Source organism: Furipterus horrens, unplaced genomic scaffold (genome assembly GCF_987537825.1).
Source record: "Furipterus horrens unplaced genomic scaffold, mFurHor1.1.pri manual_scaffold_9, whole genome shotgun sequence".
Taxonomy (NCBI): Eukaryota; Metazoa; Chordata; class Mammalia; order Chiroptera; family Furipteridae; genus Furipterus; species Furipterus horrens.
The window spans coordinates 84,923,787-84,948,207 of NW_028327179.1; the positions used below are offsets into that span (position 1 = coordinate 84,923,787).

The following is a 24,421-nucleotide window of genomic DNA, read 5'->3' on the forward strand; positions in this document are numbered from 1 at the left end:
ACTGAATTATGCTCCCCGGGCAAGGGTAAGTGGAGCTGCCCAGATAACCCAAAGTAAGGTGTGCCAGAGGACGCCACACAAGGGACCAGGCTGTGCAGAAAGTGGATGTTTTGTCCCATTACTTCTTTAAAAGAACATTCCAAGCAGTTGAATGTTTCAAACATCCTGGGTTGCTAAAGCTGACAGAAGAAATATCTAGATCTAAGAAAATCTGGCAAAGCTATCTCAATGAACACTGATTTTCATCTATCCTAAATATTAAGATATATTTTTGAATGTTAACTTATAGATATTTGTATACTAGGGAAAAAAGTATCTGGTGAGTAGTCAGAGGTGGCTACGGGGAAACAGACGAGCTGACAGGCAGGTTGTGAATATTCTGTGTATATCCTTAACAAAGTGTCTTACTCCCTCCACAGTGGACAGACTTGGGAAAGATGTTGTATTGCCAAGCTACTGCAAGAACATTTTAAACTCCCCATGTCACGCTGTCTCAAGGCAACTGGAGATAAAGCCCCTGTCCTTCAGTTCTCTCCAAAAGGTTTAAATATTTTCATGGTCTCTGATATCCATCTTTAAACCAATTAAGGGCATTTTTTTGAGCATTCACTGGTTTCCCACGATACTGCAATGAAATAGCCATATCCTTGGGTCAGCAATAGTTCTGAAGAAAGCATCATTTATTACAGCACTAGGCTGGACTAGGGAACCAAGAACTTTGGGCTGTATTTAACTCTTTCTCTGGCCTACTGAGTACTGTTTCTTCCTTTGCCCCTTTATTTTTCTCATTCAAAAAATATTTACTCAATACCTAGTATATGCCAAGCTCGATTCTAGGTACCATGTCTACAGGCCCGAGTAAGTTCCTCTTACAATACATTCAGACCAGGGGAAACAAGTATCTTCAGGCAGAGATGAGTGCTAGAAAATAAATAAATAAACAAAGTAATAGAATTCAGTGCCAGAAGGACATAGGAGAAGGGAAGAGAAGTCCTACTTTAGTCAGGAAGAGCTCCCGGAGACAGTGACAGCTCAGTGGGTATCTGAGCAATAAGCAAAAACTCTCCAGGCCTAGAAAAAAAATACAAAGGCTCGAGGTGGTAAAAAGTCAAATGAACTGAAGGAATGCCTGTGTGGCCAAAAGGCAGGAGAGGTGACAGGGGCTAGAGAACCCAGGGCATTGCATGCATTGAGGAAAAATGGAAATTTCAACCACAGTGAGATGAAAACAAATGAATAAAGAAAATGTGTGTGTGTGTGTGTGTGTGTGTGTGTAAATAATATTCACCCATAAAAAACAAGGAAGTCTTACTATTTGTGACAACATAGATGGACCCTGAGGGCATTATGCTAAGTCAAAAAGTTCAGAGAAAGATAAACACAGTATTATTTCACTTATATGTGTAATCTTAACCCTCTGAGTGCCATGTGTAATTCAAAATTTGGATCAACATGTATATAACCTGAGGTACAAAAAAAGGGAACAAAATATAAAATACAAATTATTCCATTATTATTTACATTTATAGCCATCGAAAGAAGAGTTGCTGGGAGTGATGCTGGCACTTTCGGGAAAATTTGTCAGCATCGCTCACAGCAACATTGGCACTCAAAGCGTTAAAGAAAAAACAAAACCGAAGCTCAGATATAGAGAACAGGCTGATGATGGTAGTGGGGGCAGGGGAGAAGGGTGGGCAGGGAGCATGAAATGTGTCAAAAGGTACAAACTTGCAGTTATAAAACAAATCATAGGGATATAATGTACAGCATGGTGACTGTAGTTGATAATAATGTATTGAAAATCTGAAAGTTGCTAAGAGAATAGATCCTAAAAGTTCTCATCACAAGGGAAAAAATATTCTGTAACTACGTATGGTGACAAATGTTAACTAGATGTATTGTGATGACCATTTTGTAATACATATAAATACTGAATCGGTACGTTGTATGCCTAAAACCCATTTAATGTTATATGCCAATTATACCTTAATTTTTTAAAAAAATGAGATGAGAAACCACTGGAAGGTTTTAAGCAAGAGCTAAGCCATCGCAACCACGGCACAGACTTAGTGAGGACCAAGTACATGAAGGATACTACACAGAGAATGATCAGGTTTTCTATTGAAAGGGGCTTCAGGGGCTGGGATAAGACATGAGACACATCGGGTCATCTTAGGACCAAACCAGAATGAGCTGACTGATCTTAAGCACCTCTTTTAACCCAGTCCCCTGGTACTGGAATCAATCCCCTGGACAACACCACAGACTTACTACATATACGCTTAGGTTGTTCCAGAGATGGGATCCATGCCCCACCTGTATTCAAGTTCTTCCTTATACGGAGTCCAAATCTGATTCCTTCTGCCTTTTAATCATCTGCCCCTTAACACTTCTGGGCTCTACCAACAGCTATTACACCACAAGAATTCTCTTCCCAAGCAGGTTAGTAGCAGTTACTCACCTGACTGCTAACTTTTTATTATGGAAAACTTCAAATGTTCACAAAAGCGGAGAGAATAGTATAACAAATCTTTCTTTACCCATGACGTACAACAACCAACCCATGATCAATTTAGTTTCCATCTGACAGTTCGATTTCCTTGATCAACTTCATCATTTCATTTGTCTTGCAGGTGTGGTCTGGCCAGCTCAGAGAACTAACAGCTTACTCAAGGCACCCCCTGTCCACTAATACCGCCTATTACATTGTGGTAGCCCTACTGTCTCTTCATAATGCAAAACCAACGGCCTCAAATTCTCCCACCACAGGGAATTCATGTTTTTCATCTTATCAAATTTAGACCATCCCTCGAGGCTCTCATGATCCTTTGGACCTTGACTCTCTTAATATTCACCATCGTTCCCAGCTTTTGTCTCACCGAGAATTCTGAAAAGTAATGAAAATCATCTCATCCTTCTCTGAGGTTAGGAGGAGAAAAAATATGAACATGCATAAGAAAAACAGTTTAGGGCCAGGAAGAATCACACAAAACCTTAAGCGAATTTCCTCATTCCATAGATGAGTAAACTAAGACCCAGAGAGTCTGTGTCTGGTTCAAGGCCATCCATTAGGTAAACGTGGGTTAGGCCAGAGCCTAGGCCCTGAGCTCACTGCTCTGCCAGCCACCACCTCCCTCTCCAAGTCCTCAGGGGAGGCGCTCAATGATAGAAAATGCAGGTCATCACCAGCCAGGCTAGTGTCTGTGAACCACTGCAAACTGATTTCTTGTCTACCAATAATAACCCACTCATTTGGCAAATAATTACTACATATTGCTCTCTGCCAGGCCCCACTGCCCTCAATTACTTTCCAAGTTTCTCCCACCCTCAGAGACTAGGTTGGAAATCATTTTTCTCTGCTCTTTCTTAATCAATTCCTGCAGCATGTAGGACTCTGTAACTGAATTAGGGATGTCAAAAATGTTCATAAATAATAAAGGATTCACATATATTAGAAATGAGAGTCTGTTAGTCAAAAAGCCACAAAATATCTTATTTAGAGAAGACACTTAAAATATACATCTTACAAATCAGCACGAAAGAATGCATTTTACAACTGTTTCCACTTGAGAAACAGATAATTAAAATGGGTAATAATTATAGACACAACTTCACATAATCTGGATAATGTGCAAGAAGTATCACGAAGTTTTTCTGATATTTCTCTTTATGGTTAATTAACCACACAAAGTCCAGATGTGCACAGCCCAGGAAGCCCCACCCCAACAAACCAGCGGTGCACTCGGGAGGTTTCCTTCCCTCAGTACAGACATTGGGGGTGGGCGGGGAGGCAGGGAGCTTTACCAAGAAGCACACAATTAAGCTTCTTATCCAGTCCGCTGGCATCATCAACTGTCAAACCATTTGCTCCTTTTTGCAAGAGGCACTCCTTTAGAAGGTCCCAATAATTTCTGCTTATACTGTTCGACCAACTGGTTGAAGCGAATTTCTGTCTTATTTCCCTTAGCTTTTTTCTTAGGCACCTACAAATGAAAGGTAAGGAAACAAAAGACAGTCAATTTCAAGCAGTAAAGATCACCTTACTGTAAGGCCACCCAAGAGAAAAAACAAGCAGATACAGAGGTCTTGTCCACCACAGGAGGGAACTTCCAGAGTGACCCTTGTAGAGAAAAACCATCAAAGAATCACCCATTGTTAAGAAATCAGACCAGGGGTACATAAGAGAAGGGCCCCCTAAAACAATGTTTAGGTCTTTCAGAGGCCACTCCCAAGTGTTCACTTGAAATTCCTCACAAGTGAGCCTAGAGACGGGATGTTTTCACTTGCCCTTTCCGTCACCAAGAGCACTGCTTACGGGATTTCAGAGACAGTTTTATAAGACAGTATATATAGGTCCGAGACTTCGCAGATACACAGATTTTTTGAGAATGATGGGAAACGAATGCTTGTGTCCTTAAACGAAAGGGACTAAGGAAGAAGCAAGCAAGTTTGACCTTAAATATTCCAAACTTAGGACTACTATTTCCTCCTAAAAAGAACTAGGGCTCCTTGGAAAAATGGCCAATGCCAGGACCAGGGAAGAAATATGTAAGACGAGCTGGAACATCTGGTTGTACTAGAAAGCAAGGACACTAAGACAGGGTCATCTCACAAGGACTTAGGAGTCAGCCTGACAGTGTTTTCTGCTGACCTAACATGGTATAATGATTGCATTTGATGGAAACATGTCAGGTATATAAAAACTCAGGAATTCACAATACTATAAAATCTCACTGGTCACCATAGGAGGTTGACAGGATACCAACTCATTATTCTGGAAACTGATAAAGAGGAAAAGAAAAAACAAATATTTATCCTGCCTTTCCTATACAAAATGGTATTTCATGATAACCAAAAAGTTGAAAAGATTTTTTTCTAGAATTCTACTAAAAAATGCAAAAGGACTGATAAAATCTGAAAATCACCATTCTGTAACCCATACTGAAATAATGGATCTAGACAGCAATCCCAATGGAGGGATAAGGTAGACAATCCCTAAACCTACTGATGAATTTGCGCATCACCACAGGCGGGGCAATTGGACATTAGATGCCTTATGATATGATGTAACAGAAAGCACACAGCGTTACCTATGAATTACTTTTGCCAAGAAAACTGAACTTGAATCTAATGAAGCCTCTAGATCTAGTTACCAGTGTATAGACAATATGTGGTGTTACAGAAAAAAGTTAAATGACACCACAGGGAAGCAAAGCAGCTCGGCTCAAAGTGTAACACATTCTAAAGGCAAATGGCCTGGTTTGGCCGGCAAATTAACAGCATGGGGAAAAAGGGACTGATGAGGAAGACTGGATCTTATAGTGGGAAAAATTTAGGAGATATAAAAACCAAATTAATATGTGGACTTTGTTTGAATCCTGATTCATATAACCGAGTATATAACATATTTTTGAGGCAATTGGGGATATTTTAACACAGACTGTGTATTAGATGACATTAAGGCTTCTTATTAATTTCATTAGATGTAAAATGGCTGTGTGGGGGTGTTTGTGTGTTTAAGGCCTGATCAGCTGGAGATGCATTCTGAGGTATTTTTCTGAGCAATATGCATTTCCACATGGGGCACATTTTACAAGTGAAGTAGAGTTTAATATACTTGGGGCAGGGAGCGTGTATGGGGGATAGGTAAAACAAGATAACTGCTGAAGCACAGTAACTGAGCTACGGGGGGTTTACTTTCCTATTCTCACTTTGAGGACTGTGTATCTCAATATCCTCTAAAAAGCTGCAGTCCTGCATGTAGCTGCAGTCTAGAAGCCCTTTCTTTTTTCCACAACTCATCAAGGCACAAAAGCAAGTGCCAGCCCCAGCAGAACCTGTCATACCAAAGCCTCGTGCCCTGCAGACTCACCTGCTTGGAAGGTAATTTCTGCTTCTCTTGCTTCCATTGGTTTATCTGGGGCTTTGGCTTTTGGGGAGGGAGAGACTTCACTTTGCCTTTGTCCCGCAACCTGAAACAATATGGTCAAGTGTCATCCTGAGTTCCTCCTCTAATTGGTACTCCTGAGGTTCTCTCGGCCAGGAAGATAAAATGCCTTTTCTAAGCCCATGATAAGTCATTCTAAAAAGGGATACTACAGCAGAATGCCGTAAGGCCCAACATTTGTATATTTGGTTTTGGTTTTTGTTTAAAACCTCAAGAGAATCTCAAAAGACCTTCATTTAATTTAACAATTTTTTTTTTTTTTAAGATTGACTTTTGTGCATAGCAATAAACTGCTGCCCCAAACCGGAACAGCAGGGGAACCTCAAGCAGGTGAGCCTCAGAGGACAGATGGCCAACTGGACAGGAGCAGACTCTTCAGAAGAGAGGAAAATGGCATGAAAGCCGCCCTGGAAGGCTCTGCTGAGGCCCCTCTGCCAGTCCCGCTCTGGCCTCCATGTGGTCCAAGAATGACACCTCTGCTTGTGTTTTAACCCTTAAAATGTGGGATGGGCACAGCACTAAGCATCGTGGTCACCCAAACAAAAGCCACAAAGAGGAAGAGCTGAGTAAACACAAACCCTCTCAGAAGCCACCCACTATTCTATGCTGCCAGCCTGCATCTCACCTAATTTTGGGGCCTCGGTGTGAGGGTAGCGCCAGGACCTTTCTTCTCTTCTTCCCATCAGGTAGTTCCACATGCTCCACTTCAGCCTTGGTCTGGAATCCTGCCCATGATACAGAGCCCACCTTCCCCTTCCACTCTGCAGAGGCCTTGCTTTGCTCCTGTGTGTGGTTTGGGGCTGCTTTCTGTCGCTGGTCTTTTCCAAGCTTTCGTGGCTCCTGCTGGGGCTCACCAGTTGTGGACTTGGATTTCACTTTTTGCTGCATGAAACAAGAGACTACCATGTGGTTTCTGGATGAGATTTATATGCTAGAAACACTCAGCTCAAGAGAAGCTTTATGTGAGCTTGGTGAAAAACCTTACCCCAAAAGCAGACTAGGAAAGTGAATACAAGTAGTTTACAGGGCCTACTATAGTAACAAATGATTCCTGGCTTGGGGCATTAGATAACCATTCCTCTTTCCATATGCAGAAATAGGGGGAAAGTACACGCATCCACAAGATGTAAAAGCCAGCAGGAAAAAGAAACAAGGCTAGTAGCATGGAACAATTACTAAAGGAGTGACAAAGGTATAATGGGAATACCAGGAGAAGAAAGAAAGGAACAGAAGAAGTATTTGAAGTCCTAAGGCTGAGAATTTTCCAAAATTAATGACAGACACTAAACCACAGATACAGGGAGCTCAACAAATAACAAACAAGATAAATACCAAAAAAATCTACATCTAGGCATATTATATCAAACTGCAGGAAATCAAAGATAAACTCTTGAAAGAGACCAGAGTGGAAGAAATCCCTTACCTAGAGAGAAACAAAGATAATATTACATTGGATTTCTCTTCAGAAAGCATATACACAAGGAAAGAATAGAGTGAAATATTTAAAGTTTGCAAGGGAAAAATCACCAACCTGGAATTCCATATCCAGTATAATTATCCCTTGAAAGTGAAAGAAAAATATTTTCTCAAACAAAATTTGAAGAAATCTGTCACCAATAGACAAGCTTTGCAAAAAACATTAAATGAATTTCCTCAGCGAAGAAAAATGACCTAGGTTAGAAATGCAAATCTACACAAAGAAAGCATTAGAGAAGGAATAAATGCATAAAGGATGGTACATATTTATGTTGCATTTAAGTGGAAAAAGAAAAAGAAGACTCACATGAAATTAATGTCCTGTCATTCTGTCCTTTTCAAATAAAAATTGAGATAGGCATGTTGATACACAAAGACCTATTATATGCCCATTATACGTCACAGTCTGCTTCCAAGTGTAAGGGTACAGGTGGAAAGAATAGTGTCTGCCTTTTAGGACTCACAGACTAATGGAGATAAGAGACATGTACACAAATAAAGCAAAGTAAAAACCTCAAGGAGAGTTAAAGGGAGTTCATGAAGGTACAAATAATGAGATCTCTCTTTTGAGAGGGGAGGAAAAATACTACTTGAGGAAGCACATTTGATATGAATATGGAATCTGAGTTGGGGACAGGGGCATTTTTAGACAGAAAGGAATATGAGGGTCTAGTCAAGGAACAGGTATAAATGACCCATGGACATAGACAACAGGGTGGGGACTGACTGTGGGAGATGGGGTAGGCGGGGTAGGGGGGAGCAATGGGGGGAAGAGTGGGACAAATGTAGTAGAAAAACAATTTTAAAAATTATGAAAAAAAGGGAAAATAAAAAGAGCGATATGTATGTAAGTGCTGGCAACAAATAAAGCCATCTGAATTGTTTGGTTTGGTTTTTTAAGTCAGCAGCTTCTGAATCACCTCCGGAAGCAGTGACTTAAGTCAGTAAATAAACCTAGGATACAAAGTTGCCTTCAACAAGAATCAGATCCCAGGTTTTCCAACCCCGGACACTGTACGAACCACTGAACCTGCTCCTCTATTGGTCATGCTCATAATATCCACCACAGAGACTGCAAATGTTTGGTGTACGTGCAAGCTAAGGTGTAATGGCAACATCAGCTAAGAGCTTTGGTACCAGGCATAGTCTGGTCCTGTAGCACTGGGGAAAAACGGGTAAGAGAAAGAGTACTGACTGTGTGCTGACTCTGCACATGCAGGCAGCTTACACTTACTAACTCATTTAATCCTTATCAACATGTGAGACAGACACTATTAGTTATATTTTACAAACCAGAAAATGAAGCTGAGAAAGGCAGTAACTTGCCGAGGAACTCAGAAAGCAGCAGAGGAGCTGCTTCTGTGGGGCATTCCCAAGACAGGCCAGCAGGAGAGAATGTGGCCTGGAGAGCTCTAGAGAACGAAAAGTAAAGGGTAACAAAGAACCTATTGAGGTAGAGACCTACTTCAAGGGGGCAAAACCACAAACTGAACAAAACAGAAGTTTAAATATGGTCTTTAAAAATCGTTCTAGCCCTGGCTGCTGTGGCTCAGTTGACTGAGCGTCGGCCTGCGAACCAAGTGTCACTGGTTCAATTCCCAGTCAGGTCCCCAGTTGATGTTTCTCTCCCTCTCTTTCTCCTTTCCCCTCTCTCTAAAAATAAATAAAGAAACAAATAAACAAATTAATTTTAAAAAAATACGTTCTAACTGAACTGTATGCTTAAAAAAGTTAGGTTTTCCTGGCTGCTGTGGCTCAGTGGATTGAGCGTCGGTCGGTCCCTCTCTCTAAAAATAAAATAAACAAATAAATAAATTGTTATTTTTTCTAAAGTTAAGTTTTATGTTATGCGTTATGAACCACAATTTAAAAAAAACGAAAACAGAAAAAACATTTCAGTTCTGTACCTGGCTGCGTTGGATCCTCAGTTCCTTTATTCTAAGCTTCCTTCGATCTTCCAAAGAGAACTCCACTATTGGTCTCTGCGTCAGGAGACAGAATGTCATTCATTAGATTTCTTAATCTTTGAGTGCAATGGGCTGAGCTGTACCCCGCCATCGCCCTCATTTCTGCAAGGCAGAGGTGGTTGCTCACTTACTCTACGTAAAGGTAAGGGGCCAGTCGTGCGAGCAGCCTATCCAATTTAGAGTTCCTGCCAATCATTTTATTACCCGAAGCACTGCTCATTGCCTCCATCGATTTGGTACTCTTTCCCATCACTCAAATGTCAGAGGAGGCACTGGACATGAAGGAGAGGAATGACTTTCTGCAAATGGCCCCCCGGGGAGCGGCTCTCCCCTCAGGATGAGGCTCACCTTCTGAGGCCCGAAGATCTCTGGGTTGTTGTTGATGTGGCGCAGGGCTGCCAGGGCATGCTCGTGCTCCTGGAACTCTGCAAAGGCATAGCCCAGGGACTGCCCCTTCGTGTTCCCGTGAACTCCTCGGAGGTCTCGCATCACCTTACACTATGAGTCGAACAAGGAAAAGAATAAGTAATTTCAGGAAGAGCCTTAACTGATTCAGTAAGAAATCGGGCTATAGGGACAGATTCTTCATCTAGGTTGCCAGCGCAAGAGCTGTACTGAGAGCACAAATTAAATGGGTATTTTCATGCCTTCTAGGAGTTTAACACCATCCTACAAATAAGCATGCATATAAAACAAACTTGCCGAGGAAAACCTATAATAGCTAACTACTGATAATAGGTACAAGTTGAGAGGCCATGGTACCTGAAGGTGTATATTAAGTTATCACTGAGGATGAAGTGTAATCCCCAGATCTCATCATTGTAGAAATGACTCAGAAAGGAAACTGCTGAAGACAGGAAGGAAGGAGGCCTGAAGACTTTAGACAAGACAGACACTTCTGGCACGGGGCACAGCCTGCCCAACAGGCAGTCTCAGAAATACAGGAAGAAGCTTCAGCATCTTTGCTTGGCAACCAGATCCTCTCTGACGTGACCTTTCCCTAAGTCCTTCAGCTGAGTGAAACAGGCATCCTGGGGCACTGCGGTACAGTAAGGAATTCTGGGAAAACTGATCATTCACAGGCTATTCCTCCTAGAAGCTGCAGCTGTCATTCAATGGCGAGGTCCAGGTATTAGGAACACATGGATGCTGCATCTGGTACACGTCCAGTACCTACTCTGTGACTAGAACTGTGCCACCTACCATAGAGAAATCAAGAAAAGCGTAAAATGAGGTTCCTGTCCTCAAGAAGTTTACTATCTTGCTGAGACACTGTACTTATACCTATGAAAGAATTACAGAGAAAATTCAATATAATGCAAATATTGTAAAACACTTAATTTCTCTAAATGATGACAGGTTTCAAATGTGTAAACACATTTAGTGTTGTGGATTTTGATATGAGGAATAACACAACTGACCCCTATACAGTGACACTTTGAACAGTTTTATCAAGAGTGGTGTCAGATATGTGCTTACATGTTCACATTCTCTCATGTGATTCTCCAAATACCATACCATACATTTTGGTGAGGCTTTCAGGGATTAGGAAAAGTTTATGGTGATGAAACAGAGCAAAGCAGATTTATAATCCTGGCTATGTTACTTTTTCAGTAACTACTGACTGACAAATTACTACATGCCAGGTACTATGCCAAGGACTGGGAACAATGAGATGACACTGGACTCAAAGAGCTCAGTCTGGTCAGAGAAATGGCTACAGGCCAACACAGGACAGTGTAATAGTAAGCGCTGAGCCCTAGGGATGCAAAAGGCGCCGCATCTGTTCTCAGCGTCTAACCAAGTCTTGGTGTGCATTCAGTGTTTGTCTAACACAGCTGTTGAAGACCTGTGTGGCTCCCCGTGCTCACCACAGGGTACTGAGAACGCTTACCACAGGCTAAGAGCCTAAATGGTAACAAAATGCTCTTCTAGAGCAAAGCACACAGATCATTTTCTTTGCAAGAAAATTAACATTACAGCACCTGGTATAATGCTGAGCACACAGCAGGCATTCAATAAATGCTTGCTAAAATACTTCACTAGGGCAGAGACTTCCTCACATTCTACTGCAATTTGGTAAGATGTGAAAAGCAGTTCTTAGAAGAGGGAAAAAAAAGGCACGAAAACTGCCAAACTCAGCCCTGTCTGCTGGCAATGTGTTCAGAAGAAAATCTGTCAATCTGCTGGCACCACAGCCTCAGAATCAATGTTCAGTCTGACCCAGGACTAGCACCAAAGTTCTAAGCGGCAGGGCCAACTCTCACCTCCTTGATGCGCACCCCCTTCTTCTCTCTAGTGGCATTCAGCAGCAGCGTTCTGAGCTGTCTGTCATCCACGGCCTTGGGGAGATTGTGCAGGCAGAGCCTGGTGCGGGAGACGAAGATATTCTGGTCCTTCAGTTTCTGATGCTTCAGTAGTTCAAACTGAAAGAACAACAAATTATTAACAATCCAACCCACCCTTTAAAAATGCAGGCTCATAGCTGTCCAAAAGAAAAGAACCATGACCCATCCAATAACTACACACATTAAAAAAGGAGGGAAACGCCCTCCCTGCAGCCTTATAATGCCCACTATAAGGAAAGCAAGGTTCAGGAGGCAAGATGGAGGATAGGTGATAAAAGTCCTGGGTGGAGTCAGACTGAATTAGAAATCCAGCCCTAACTGGGGAAGTCACATGACATTTTTTAAGCCGCAGTTTTTTTCACCTACTAAGTGGAACTGTAGACCAAGATATAACAACTTCTCAGCAGTGATGCAAGGCCAAACTGTGGAACTACACGTAAAATCCTGACCTCGAAACTTGGTCCAGAGTAAATAATAAATAATACTGTAGTTAATTTATGTCCAGTCCTGATCTACCCACCAAGTCAAACTCCCTAGTCCTTCCAAAAGGAAATGGAATTTATTTCAAGAATACTTTAGAAAACGTCGTCTCGTCTGTCTCTACTCTGCCACCTTGAGGCAAAGGAACGTCTATGACCACAGAAATGAATTCAGCCTCTAGAGCAGCGGTTCTCAACTTGTGGGTCGCGACCCCTTTGGGGGTCGAACAACCCTTTCACAGGGGTCGCCTAACACCATCAGAAAACACATATATAATTACATATTGTTTTTGTGATTAATCACTATGCTTTAGTTTTGGTTGGGGGGTCACCACAACATGAGGAACTGTATTAAAGGGTCGTGGCATTAGGAAGGTTGAGAACCACTGGTCTAGAGCATCAGCTTCTACTGTGCGGTACAAAACACTGATCCCAGGGCAGACTGTCTCTAAAATAAAAAGAATGACATTCAATCATTCTTCTCCTGATTTGTTTTTTAAATTAGATTAGTAGGAAAGAGTTTTAAATTAATCATCAAGCCTTCTCATTCCTGCTACTCCTTGTTTGGCAAAGGTACTAACAAATCACAAACTAAACAGACTCTGGAAATGAGTAGTAAAGGGATATTTGAAGAAGCCTAAGTTCAACAGTCTGATATTCCTTCCAGGAAAAGCTGTGTCTGCTGTGAATTACAATACATATAACCTAGTGAGCTTTTTGCTAGAAAAAGTTGTTCTAAGAGAAAATTAAATGCGTCACTATTGCATTACAATCAAAAAGGGCATACAATGCCCCCCAAATGCTATCATTTCCAGATGCTCACTACCAAAGGCGGCTGAGAACACTAGACAGGAAACTGAACACAGAAGAGACAAATTGCCTCCTACTGTCATTACATTCTCATCTCTATCCATCATCCTCCACACTTCCAGGTTTCACAGCCAATTCTGTTCATGGTTATGCATCTTTACCATTCTAGGTCAGCTTAGCTTTTTGAAAGTAAGCTATATGGGCAAAAGTAAAAGTTACTGGAAACTAACATTACCAAGCAACAGAGGAATTTAATGGCCTCAGTTAGCAGTGAAAACTCCCATAATATGGAGCTTTCCAAAAATGATCTTATAATCTGGAGACACCCTCCTCCTCCCCAAAATGGACATATAAACTATCCCAACACTCACATCTACCTTCTTCCCTACTTATTCTAGCCTACTCTGAACTTCCAATTTATGTTATCCTGCATTTATACTCACATCTAATTATATTGAATACAGAGCCTTAGCCTCTGTCTACTGCATGATCTCCAAGCATACTATTCAGCAAACATTTACTGCTGAGCATTAGAGAAATAAAGAATAAGATCCAGCTCATATGATGGCATATAATGCTGATGGAATGTTATATACTTGCATAATGTTGGGTTACTTGCTGTTTCACCTGTGTGCTTCTTTTCTCTCTGACAACAGTGTAAGTATAGCCTGTCACCGACACTCAGTTCTTTGATGAGCACTTCTGACATTCAATAATTATTACTTATTGATTTATTATAAGTCATGCAAAACCTGAAGGCTGATGCCTAACCTACTCACCCGTTCTCTTTTGGCCATATCAGCAGCACTCACGCCCTCTGCAGCCTTCGTCCCAGCACGAATCACTGCGGAAAGAGGGAAAAAGGCCAAGACATCAGCAAGGGAATTTTCACTGAGCAACAAGAGGAATGTGATTTGAGTGATGCAAGCTCTTTGCACAGGGCCCAGAGGACTATGCTGGCCAGGACATAGAGGCATTTGGGTAGGGTCAGAAATAGGCTACAGGGCTAAGTTCTCAGCTCAGAGCTGCTCTCAAGAACTAACACTCTGAACATTTTGTAATTTTGTTCCTCTTCTCCTTCCCTCCCCTCAAAGAAGCTTCTTCTACATGCCCAACATCAGATGGAAAAGTCTACAGAAAGTTCTGAAAATAAGTATATTTTAGGCATTTGCATTACAAAAATGCTCCACCTATAACCTGCCCTTGGAATTTTGCTGCTTCTCATGTACTTGGGAGTCATTACTAAGTGATGAAATAAGCCAGCCCAGAAAAGAGCCACATCACCATAAGGAGGCCTCGTATCAAAGGCTAATAATGACCTAACATTACTAGTCCAGGCTGTGCATCTATCTGTGTAGCAAGTGGGCAGACAAATACTGTATGGCCTGAAGGGAGGGGTTCTCTATTCTTTTTTTTAATTAAGGCTAATTTTTGACTATATTTCTGGCATTAAGGGAAAGGCACTCAGTGTACATTTAAATCCATGAATATCCAAAAGAGTAATTTTAGTCATAATTTTCACTCCTTTAGAAAACCTCTTATGAGAAATGATGACAAGAAGCAAAGGTAATTTGAGGTTTTCCTCCCTCTTTGCCCTGCCAATCCTCTTGATGAAAAGGTCTAAAGGCAAGAATGCAGAAAAGACAATGAAGATGGTTCATTTACAAATCAGGGAAAGGTTTCCTAAAAGAAGGTGATGTCTGCTAAAGTGGAATAATAACCTAACACCGCAAAAAAGGACATTTGGGGTTTTAATGTGAAACATACCCCCAAACATAGTATTGCTGGGTCACTGTCACAGCACAAGGCCAGCTACTCAGAAGCCTAGTTTTTATCTCCCTTCCACTACTCACAGCCTTCTCGGGCCAGGTAGAGGTTCCGGGTTCCAGTTGGCTTCTTCACCTTCTTTGTCCGGAGCTTTGCAGCCTCATCACGGGTCACTGCCAAGTCAACCCTGAGCTGCCGGCCATCTAGTTTCAGCCCACCACCCTGTTAACAGATTGCAGCCCTCTCTCTTAAAACACAGAGTAAGTAAAAACGAAACATTTGACAAGGAACACCTAGGAGAGGGAAACAGCAGACCCCAATTAAGCTATGGAACCCAACACCAAGATGTTTTGGCCCAGCTAATATTATGTCCTACAGTTGTGCAAAAGGCCACGTGTGTAGTTAGGTGAGTCAGCAGTAAATAGTTTATTTTATGGGAAAAGTAAGCCCAAACTGAGGAAAATGATCTGAAAACAAGAAAATTATTAGTAATCTAAAAAAAGCTGCCCTGGATGGTGTGGCTCAGTGGATTGAGTGGCCTGCATACCAAAGGGTCACTGGTTCAATTCCCATCCAGGGCACGTGCCTGGGCTGCCGGCCAGGTCAGGTCCCCAGCTGGGTGCGTGTAAGAGGTAACTGATCGATGTAACTCTCACACATTGCTGTTTATCTCCCTCTCTTTATCCCTTCCTTTCCTTCTCTAAAAATAATAAAATATTTTTTTTTAAAAAAGAAAGCTAATGAAATGGTAGTGTTAACTCTACTCAAGGAAAAATAAGAGACAACGGTAACACAAAATAATTATCTCAAAACAATTTACACTTGGTTATGGAATATACAGAAAAAATCCGCACACTTTCTCTCTCAAACACTTAACTACACTTCATAGATGGCCTAATCCTTCTTGTTCTAGTCTTTCAAGTCATCAGCCTAGGATAGAGGCCGACATACAAATAGTGATCAATAAGTATCAGGGACATCTTTCTACCTATTCTCACCTATAAAACAGGGATAATAATTATACTAACCTTATATAACCCTATAGGGCTGATGTAAGAATTAAATAAGGCAATGCCTGTACCTATCTAATGAGAGCACCTATGACATACTAAATGTTCAAAACATGTTAACTTTAGTATTATTACTTTACTATTTATTACATAAACATCAGATATTGCTCCTAGGAACCACTATTGCCTAGTTACAGGGTAAAGGAATGTCTTCTTTACCTCCGTCTCTGGAGAAGCAGCTGCAAGGCATTTCTGAGCTGCTTCTTGAGTCATGAACTGAGCAAATGCACAACCTGCACAGAGAGACAAAACCAAGTGAGATGCTAAACTCCCATGGCCCGCCAAGAAGCCAAAGACAACACACAATGGTGGCAGGCTAACGCAAGCGGAAGGGGCAGTAGCTTCCTTTTGTTAAATATCATGAGACAGGCACTGAAGTGTCAAAGATAAAATAGCACACCTGCTCACAATGAAATTTTATTACTTCTTTCATCTTTTCCAATGCTCCTAGAACTTTATTCTTATCATCTGTCTCCTTAGTAACAAATACCCACAAGAAATGCTGGAGAAATGCCAGCCTGACATTTTATTCAGCATCACTTACTGCAAGCCTATTAGAGGATTTAGAAAATGAGGCAGCAATCACTTAACCCTGAAATTAATTACAGATCTCACTGTCATCATTGTTACGTGGGAAGCATTAGACGAGGGGACACCTGCCTCTTGAAGAGTAAAAGCCCATGCCTCTATCAAATGAATACAGCAGTGAACCAGAAACCATGAACTCAGTTCTTAACTCTTGCTCCAGAACTCCCACAGATACATCTTTCACTAGTTAGATCCAGTGTCAGCCTGCTGTTGATAAAAAGCAGCTTTTATAAGCAAAGAAAAAAAAAGTTCATCTTTTGGTAAGCTTCCCCCAAAAAGAAATATAGGTTTCATAATATTGTTAGTATTCCCTCATATATGAAAACATTACATTTCCTAGAGCTACTGGGGCACTGATCTTTTGTCCCCTATTTGAATGAATGGTAGCCCTGGGCAGTGTGGCTCAGGTGGCTGGGCCCTGTCCCACAAACCGAAAAGCTGCGCATTGGATTCCCAGTCAGGGCACGTGCCTAGGCTAAGGGTTCAGTCTCCTTTCGGGGCACATACAAAGGGCAACCACTCAATGTTTCTCTCCCTTGCTTTCTCCCTCCTTTCCCTTCTCTCTAAACCCTCTTCCCCTTCTTCTCTTTCTAAAAGCAATTTAACAAATGTCCCTGGGTGAGGGTTAAAAAAAAAGAAGAAATGGCAGTAGAAAACTGAGAGAATGCATGGGCAGGCCAACCCACGGGTCACCATCTAGTGAGGTCTTTCCTGCCGCCTCCAGGTAGACCAAGTGTCTGACCCTGACAGTCCTTCCTTACATCCCTATGATAGCACTGGTCAGGTGGCATGTTCCCCAAAAGACTGGATGACTCAGAAATAAGGGCCATGATTCTTAGCTGTTTCTATATCCCTAGCACCAACCATAATGCCTAGCATTAAAAAATACTCAATATGAAGAAACAAATAATAAAGAAATATGGGGGAATATATTTCTAACAAGCAGATTAGCCTATTTGTTCAATATGAAAAAAAGGGGTACTTCTCTCTAGGTAAGAATTTTATCATTGGAACTTCCAGTCAAGATGGAGGCATAGGCAGACATGTTTTGCCTCCTCATGCAACCATAGAAAGAATTACAACCAGATCTCAAAAACAAATAATAAACAAAACCATCAAAAATTGAGCTATATGGAAGTCTGACAGCCAAGGATTTAAAGAAGCTGAACTTGGTGACAGCCAAGATGGAGGTATAGGTAGACACGCTACATCTCCCTCCACAACTAAGAAGGAATACAACTACCTCAAAATTGGAAATAACCAGAAGTTCCAGAAAACCGAGCTGCATGGAAGTCCAACAAACAAAGCTACAAAGAAGAAATACTCATCCAGACAGGTAGGAGGGGTGGAGCTGGGACAGAGAGGACACAGTGTGGCAGTGGTGGCGGTAGCAACAGCAGCTCTGGTCAGCTGGCAAAAAGCAGTCACACATTAAAAAAAGTAGGGAGAGGCACCTGGGGAGAGCTCCCTGCACCAGACGAGACCACGCAGCTCACAGTTCCAGCGCCGGGGAAAATAAAGCCTCTTTGCTTCTGACTGTGCAAACCAGTGCAGTTTGGGGCAGAGGAAGAAACTGCCAATCTCTCAGCAGAGTCCATTTGTTTAGAGGGCCCCCACTGTCCTGGAACGTCCGCAGACCCATCCACAGACCTATCCACTCTGAGAACCACAACTAGGGCAACAGCTAGAGGGCGCCAGTCCCACACAGGAAGGGGAAGAAGTGCCTGGAAAAAGGGTGAGTGCTGAGCAAGTGGCATTGTTCCCTCTCAGACCCCTCCCCCACATACAGCACCACAACATGGTGAAAAGGGTCACCCTGTACTGACAAATACCTAAGGCTCCGCCCCTTACAACATAACAGGTGTGAGAGTTCTACCTAAGGCACAGAGGCAAAGACAGGAGCCTGTAAAGATGAGGAGACAGAGAAGTATGGCCCAAAAGAGGGAACAGATCAAGGTTCCAATGGGGGAACTAAGGGATGAGGAGATAGCCAACCAGGCAGAGAGTGGTCAAAGGGGAAAAAAATCAGGACCACTGTTAACAGCATAATTAATAAAATATATTTAAAAAAATAATAATTGTATCCTTGGAATTTCCAGGGTCAGTACTGGGTTCAGTCTTAACACTTCCTAAAAGTCTGAAGATAATATTTAGCTCTTCCAGGTAGTGAAATGGCATGCTGGCAGGGATAAACTGGAGGAGGAGGCCAAGGCTGTGTAGTGAATAAGCAGAAAAAGTGCCAGAAAAAGTTAGTATAAGCTAGGGAATGAAATGATTAAGAAATATGAAAACTATGCTTATTAAGGTCATTAACTCTCAGCTAACATTAATAGACCAAAATAGAGATGGAAGCAACTAATACACCATGCACTCAAAGAGGGACAAAAGACATCACAGTACAGCAATATACTATCATACCTGGAACATTCTATGCAATTCTAGCTGCTCCTTTTTAGAAAAACATACTGGAAATGGAGAAGGTCCAAGAAGAATCATTGAATATCAGAGCCAAAGGCACCTTTAGTGATTACTCTAGTTAAACCCACTAATTTTACAGATAAAAAACTGAAGCCTATGGTGGTGAAATGATTTCCAAAAATCACCCAGCTGGTCTATGGCTTAGCTGGGATTAGATCCCTAATCTCTAGGACGCAGTTACATTTTCTTTCCATCATATGGCCTTAAGTACATGATTTCTTAGCTAAGTAAAGCTCAAAAATTCTCAGGTCTCATCCGTTTGGAAAATAAGAAGATTTAGGATGTAGGTTATTAATCCATGAATAAGCTCCACAGAGCCCACAAACCTTCAGAAGTGGCATTTTTCTGAGGGGGGAGTTCACAGCTTTTAGGAGATTGCAACAGGATCAAGAATCAGAATGAATTAAGAATTCACTGCTTTAGGAGAATGACTGCAATTGATGAAATCAAAGATTATGAATGGGTTGAAAAGATGCCTACCTAACAACAATATACTGAACTGAGGAGTGGTCAACCCTAGAAGCTCAAAATAGCTTTAGGGGAGAAAACTAAGGTGGCACTCCCGTTACATAGTTTTCTATTACCACTGCAAGGAAGTTTCTATCAGCTTCCATCTCTAACAAACACAACCAAAAAAGATCCCAGTAATGTCAAGCAATGTGGAATGATTAATACCCATGAGATGCTATAACATTTGAAATTCAAAGAACAACAAATGGAATTCATTACCCTGAAGTAAGCAAGCAAGAGCCCACCAAGCTAGACAAAATTGTGGCTGGCAGACCCATGAAAGATGCTGGATTTGACCTCATGCATGACAACTGAGAACATCCTTGGTGCTTCTATGGACCACAGACACCTGGCTGAACATGGACCCCTCGGAAGGACACACATTAGGCTCTCATGTAACCTCGTCAGTTCCATGGCAGTGGTCTCAACTCTTTTAGGGCCTGACCAACTGACAGCAAATACCTTTAGAATGCTCTGTGTCTGGATGCAAGACAATGCGGACATATTTAAGATCTCCAAATTGCTGGAGGAGCTCCCCAAGTTCTTCTTCCTCTGAGTTAAAGGACAGGTTTCTATGGAAGACAGGTAACAAGAAAAGTCAATTACAAAAGTGAGAGCCTGTGTTCTGGTTACAGAATGAGTTAGTCAGACACCAACTGGAGTGGTTCCCTTGCTGATGACCACACTCCCTTGCTCAGGAATAGCACCAAAAGGTATGACCTCCGGTGGCCAAGCCTCTAATATACAGCTCTGTCCCTTGCCCTTCCTATTTCAGATTCTCTCGCCCAGGAATTAAAAACTTGAACACACATATACAAAGACTAGGAGGTGTAGATGCAGATTCATTTCAAACAGCAACGCTCCACCCAAGGGAAACTTCCAGGGAACGGAAAATGTTCTATGTCTTGATCTGGGTGGTGATCACATGGATATGTGAATACATCCATATATAAACATGTATATGTAAACATATGTATACACTTACATGTAGAAATAGGGAAAGTTTTGCTGACTTGTACACTTAAATTAATGCACTTTATAAAATTTGTAATACCTTAAGAAGTTAAAAAAAATGGTGGGGTGTCCTCGGAGAAAGACCCACAGCCTCCTGCAGTGGAGGTTCCAGAAACGTCCAGTGTTTCACCCCCTTCTTAAGATTTGCTCTTTGACCACTTTGACTCTGTGAGCCAACCTAACATTTACCCGACAAACCTGCTTTTTCACTTAAATTGGCCAAAATTAGTTTCCCTTATTACAAACAAAAAACTCACAGTGGAGTACTGAGAAAACTCAAATGTGTCTCTCTTGCATTTGATTAGCCATTTTCTCCTCTGTGTTGCCATTAAATCCAGGTTTCAGTTAAAATTTTACACAAGTTAGAAAATCCCTCAAGTGAAGAGATTAGAAAGTACTAACTGGCAGTTACGAAACAGTCATGGGGATGTAAAATACAGCACAGGGAATAGAGTCAATAATATTGTAATAACTATGTGTGTGCCAGGGATACTAGACTTATCAGGCAGATCACTTCATAAATTATAACTGTCTAACCATTATGCTGTACACCTGAAAATAATATAATACTGAATGTCAACGATAATTGAATAAAAATTTGTTAAAGAAATAAAAATTGTTTTTAATAAAGAAAATTCTTCAAAATAACTCAAAAAACAAACATGGTGAAGTTTAATGGCTAAGTGCGAAAAAAGAAAACTACATATTTCTCTCCATGGGATTTAAAAAATGTTGGAAGAAGATTCTGTTCCACTAAATTTCAACACAGTGTAGAGTCCTCATTTCCCCAGCTATGCACAGCCATCCAGGGGTAAGAAAAAATCCCAAATAAATATCTACAATTTTACTTCTCTTAAACCCAGTTAACATTCCCATAAACGGTTCTATCTAATGGAGTAACTGAGATTTAAAAAAAAACAAAAAACATTCTGCCCTGGCTGGTGTGGCTCAGTGGATTAAGTGATGGCCTGTGAACCAAAGGGTTAGCGTTTCAATTCCCAGTCAGGGCACATGCCTGGGTCGCAGGCCAGGTCCCCAGTTGGGGGCGTGTGAGAGGCAATCACACACTGATGTTCCTCTGCGTCTCTTTGTCCCTCCCTTCCCCTCTCTCTAAAAATAAATAAGTATATATATTTTTAATGTTCTGCAATAAGACACATCCTAGCTACATTACTTTCTCTAATTTGCCTCATCATGTACATAGTTTTCTTTCTTCCATCCCTTTACCTTCCTAAGTTCTTTGTTCATTTAAAAGATGTATACAGAACCGTATTCTTGGTATTGAGGTCACAGGCTTCTAAGTGTGATGTTTCTTCCTTCCTGTTAGAATCCTCTATGAGTACAAAATTATTTATATGGCAATTCCATATAACACAGTAAAAAGAAATTATGGAGAGACATGCTGTAAAGGAAGAAAATGGGTTACAGCACAGCATGCATAGGCTAAACTCATCTTTGTAAATATTTATGATGACGTGGGCATGTGTGGGGGTGTTCTCTGAGTAGTGACTAAAATTAATTTTTTGTGTGTTTTTTGCACATTTATCTCCTAAATATCCTACACTAAACATAAATTACTTGTATAATAAAAACAATCTTAAAAGATTGTACAAGAGGATAAAATACACATCACTAAAATAAGATTCAAATGGCCCTGCACACCCAGTACTTAGCAAAGAACAAAAAGGCACATCTGAGGCATGCGGAAGACATCCCAACCTTCTGAATGCCAATCTGCTGCAGTCAGTAGGACTAAAACAGCAATGGCACCACGGAATAAAACCCAGCTCCACCCAACTCTCTCCCTCGGTTTCCCCAGAAACAGATGGGATACCTTCCTTTATTCTGGGCACTACTTTAGAAGGTAAGTTAGGCGTGAAGAAAGAAATCGTTTGGGACAAGTGGTGTCACCCTCAGAGCACGCCCCTTAAAACAAAGGCCAGCAAGCAAAACGTTTCTCAGAGCTGAAGAACTGATTTGTTGCAAATGATGCCACCCCAAATACAAAGCATGAACTCTAAATGAGGACAAGATGTGATGACCCCTGCTATTGATCTTCTGCCTATAGTTCTGATACTCCTACATTTCTCATTGTTTGGTATGTTCCTAGAGCCCCAGATGTGCTAATGGTCTCAGAGGCATCTAACTTTCTGGCCTAGCTTTTAAAACTAAAATAACAACAACAACAAAAAACCAAGAAGGACAAATGAAGGGAGGGTGGGAAAGAAAGAGAAACCTATGATGGCAACACATATAGACCAGTTCCTGGAGTAAAAAGGCATACCTTATAAAAACAGTTTTCCCTTCATTCACATCAGAGGGTAATTTCCTCTTCTTTTTCTTTGAGACTTGTACATCTAAAGTAAAAAGAAAAACAACAAACTAAAAAAATACTAGTGTAAGCTGTAACAAAGGGCTAACTTCTTAAATATATACAGATTTTGCATAACTTGCATAATCATTAAAAAATCCAATTAAAAATGAACAAAGGATATGCAAATAAATACATGAAAAGATACTCTAACTCACTCATAATTAAAGAAAGACACCAGTAATGAGATGCTACCTTTCACCACAGATTGGCAAAAACCGAAAAGATAAATAAAGTCCAATGTAGTAAAGGTGCGGGAAAAAAAAGAGATCGCATATACTGTTGTGAGAACGTAAACTTTTTAGGAATATAAAACATGTAGCCCTGATTGGTGAGGCTCAGTGACTGGGTGTTGTCCTGCAAGCTAAAAGACTGTGGGTTCAATTCCTGGTCAAGGCACATGCCTGAGTTGTGGGTCAGGTCCCAGTTTGGGGGTGCGCAAGAGGCAACCAATCCATGCTTCTCTTGCACACTGATAAACCTTTCAAATATATATATAAACATGAAGGACAGCCCTGGCCAGTGTGGCTTAGTTGGTAGGAGCATCATCCCATAGACTGAGAGGTTACAGGTTTGACCCCCAGTCAGGGCAGGTACGAAAGGCAACCAATAGCTGTTTATCTCACATCAATGTCCCTCCCTCCCTCCTTCTCCCCCACCTTTCCTCCCTCTTCCCCGCTCTCTAAAGCAATGAAAAATGTCCTCAGTGAGGATTGAAAAAAAACATGTAGAACATTTGAGAAGAAAAACAAAAACAACATAATTCACACACATAATATATACTATATTGCATATGTGTGTGTGTTTACCCTTAAAGGTATTAATTACCTTTAGATATACCAGAAACATATAACATTGGTCATCTCTGGGGAGGGGCCCTAAGTGGCTGAAGATCTAGCCATAAGGGAGACTCACTATTTGTTTTTAAGAATAGACATACATGCTTATATATACACAGAAAAGTTTCTGAAAAGATACAAAAGAAACAACAGTGGTTACTTCGGGGGATCTTGGAGGACTGGTGAGGAACTTTTACTTTCTATATTATACTCTTCTGCAATGTACTTTATATTAATGTTCTCTCATTCTTATGTACTAGTCCTACAATTTTCAAGTGAGAGAATGGTAACAGACAGCTGAATCTGGTTGTAGAATGCAAGGTGTCATAGTCCCTTCAACATAAAAGTTTCTTTGAATCTAAGGTATCGACCATTCTCTCCTTGTGGAAAAACTTATTTCTTCAGATTTTTTATATGGGCCAACCAACATTTGAGAAGAAAAGGAAGATTTACAGAAAAGGAAGCAGAAGGGAGTCACCTGGTAAGTAAATAAAAACCTCCATCTAGATAAATTAAAGGACCAGTTACTGGCCACTCCTCATTCTGCAATGACCTTTCTCCCTCAATGAATGCACTGAGTTTTCTCAACATTCTTGATAAACACAGAAATAGGGTTTGCCCCAAGAGATCCTTTATCCCCATCTCAACTCAAAAGAATTGTTTAAAATCTACCTTCATCTTAGATGCAATATCCTATTTATCCAGTAAGTCATCCAACTTGGATAATCAAGAGAGAGGGAATCCTCAGCATTAAGCT

General features: G+C 41.1%; 1 protein-coding gene across 1 annotated transcript in view; it reads right to left on the reverse strand.

The window, feature by feature from the left end:
* Positions 1-2,103: 2,103 nt before the first annotated feature.
* The window catches only part of RBM28 (RNA binding motif protein 28), a 30,229-nt gene continuing 7,911 nt past the window's right edge, over positions 2,104-24,421 (reverse strand). The window contains exons 9-19 of the mRNA XM_090287467.1: positions 22,739-22,811; positions 19,903-20,012; positions 16,024-16,097; positions 14,881-15,016; positions 13,807-13,871; positions 11,658-11,816; positions 9,739-9,888; positions 9,331-9,405; positions 6,573-6,829; positions 5,873-5,972; positions 2,104-3,983 (exon numbers count right to left, since the gene is read on the reverse strand). Of these exons, the coding sequence (XP_090143593.1) occupies positions 3,849-3,983; positions 5,873-5,972; positions 6,573-6,829; positions 9,331-9,405; positions 9,739-9,888; positions 11,658-11,816; positions 13,807-13,871; positions 14,881-15,016; positions 16,024-16,097; positions 19,903-20,012; positions 22,739-22,811 (1,334 nt within the window). The 3' untranslated portion in view covers positions 2,104-3,848. The remainder of the gene's footprint in view (positions 3,984-5,872; positions 5,973-6,572; positions 6,830-9,330; positions 9,406-9,738; positions 9,889-11,657; positions 11,817-13,806; positions 13,872-14,880; positions 15,017-16,023; positions 16,098-19,902; positions 20,013-22,738; positions 22,812-24,421) is intronic.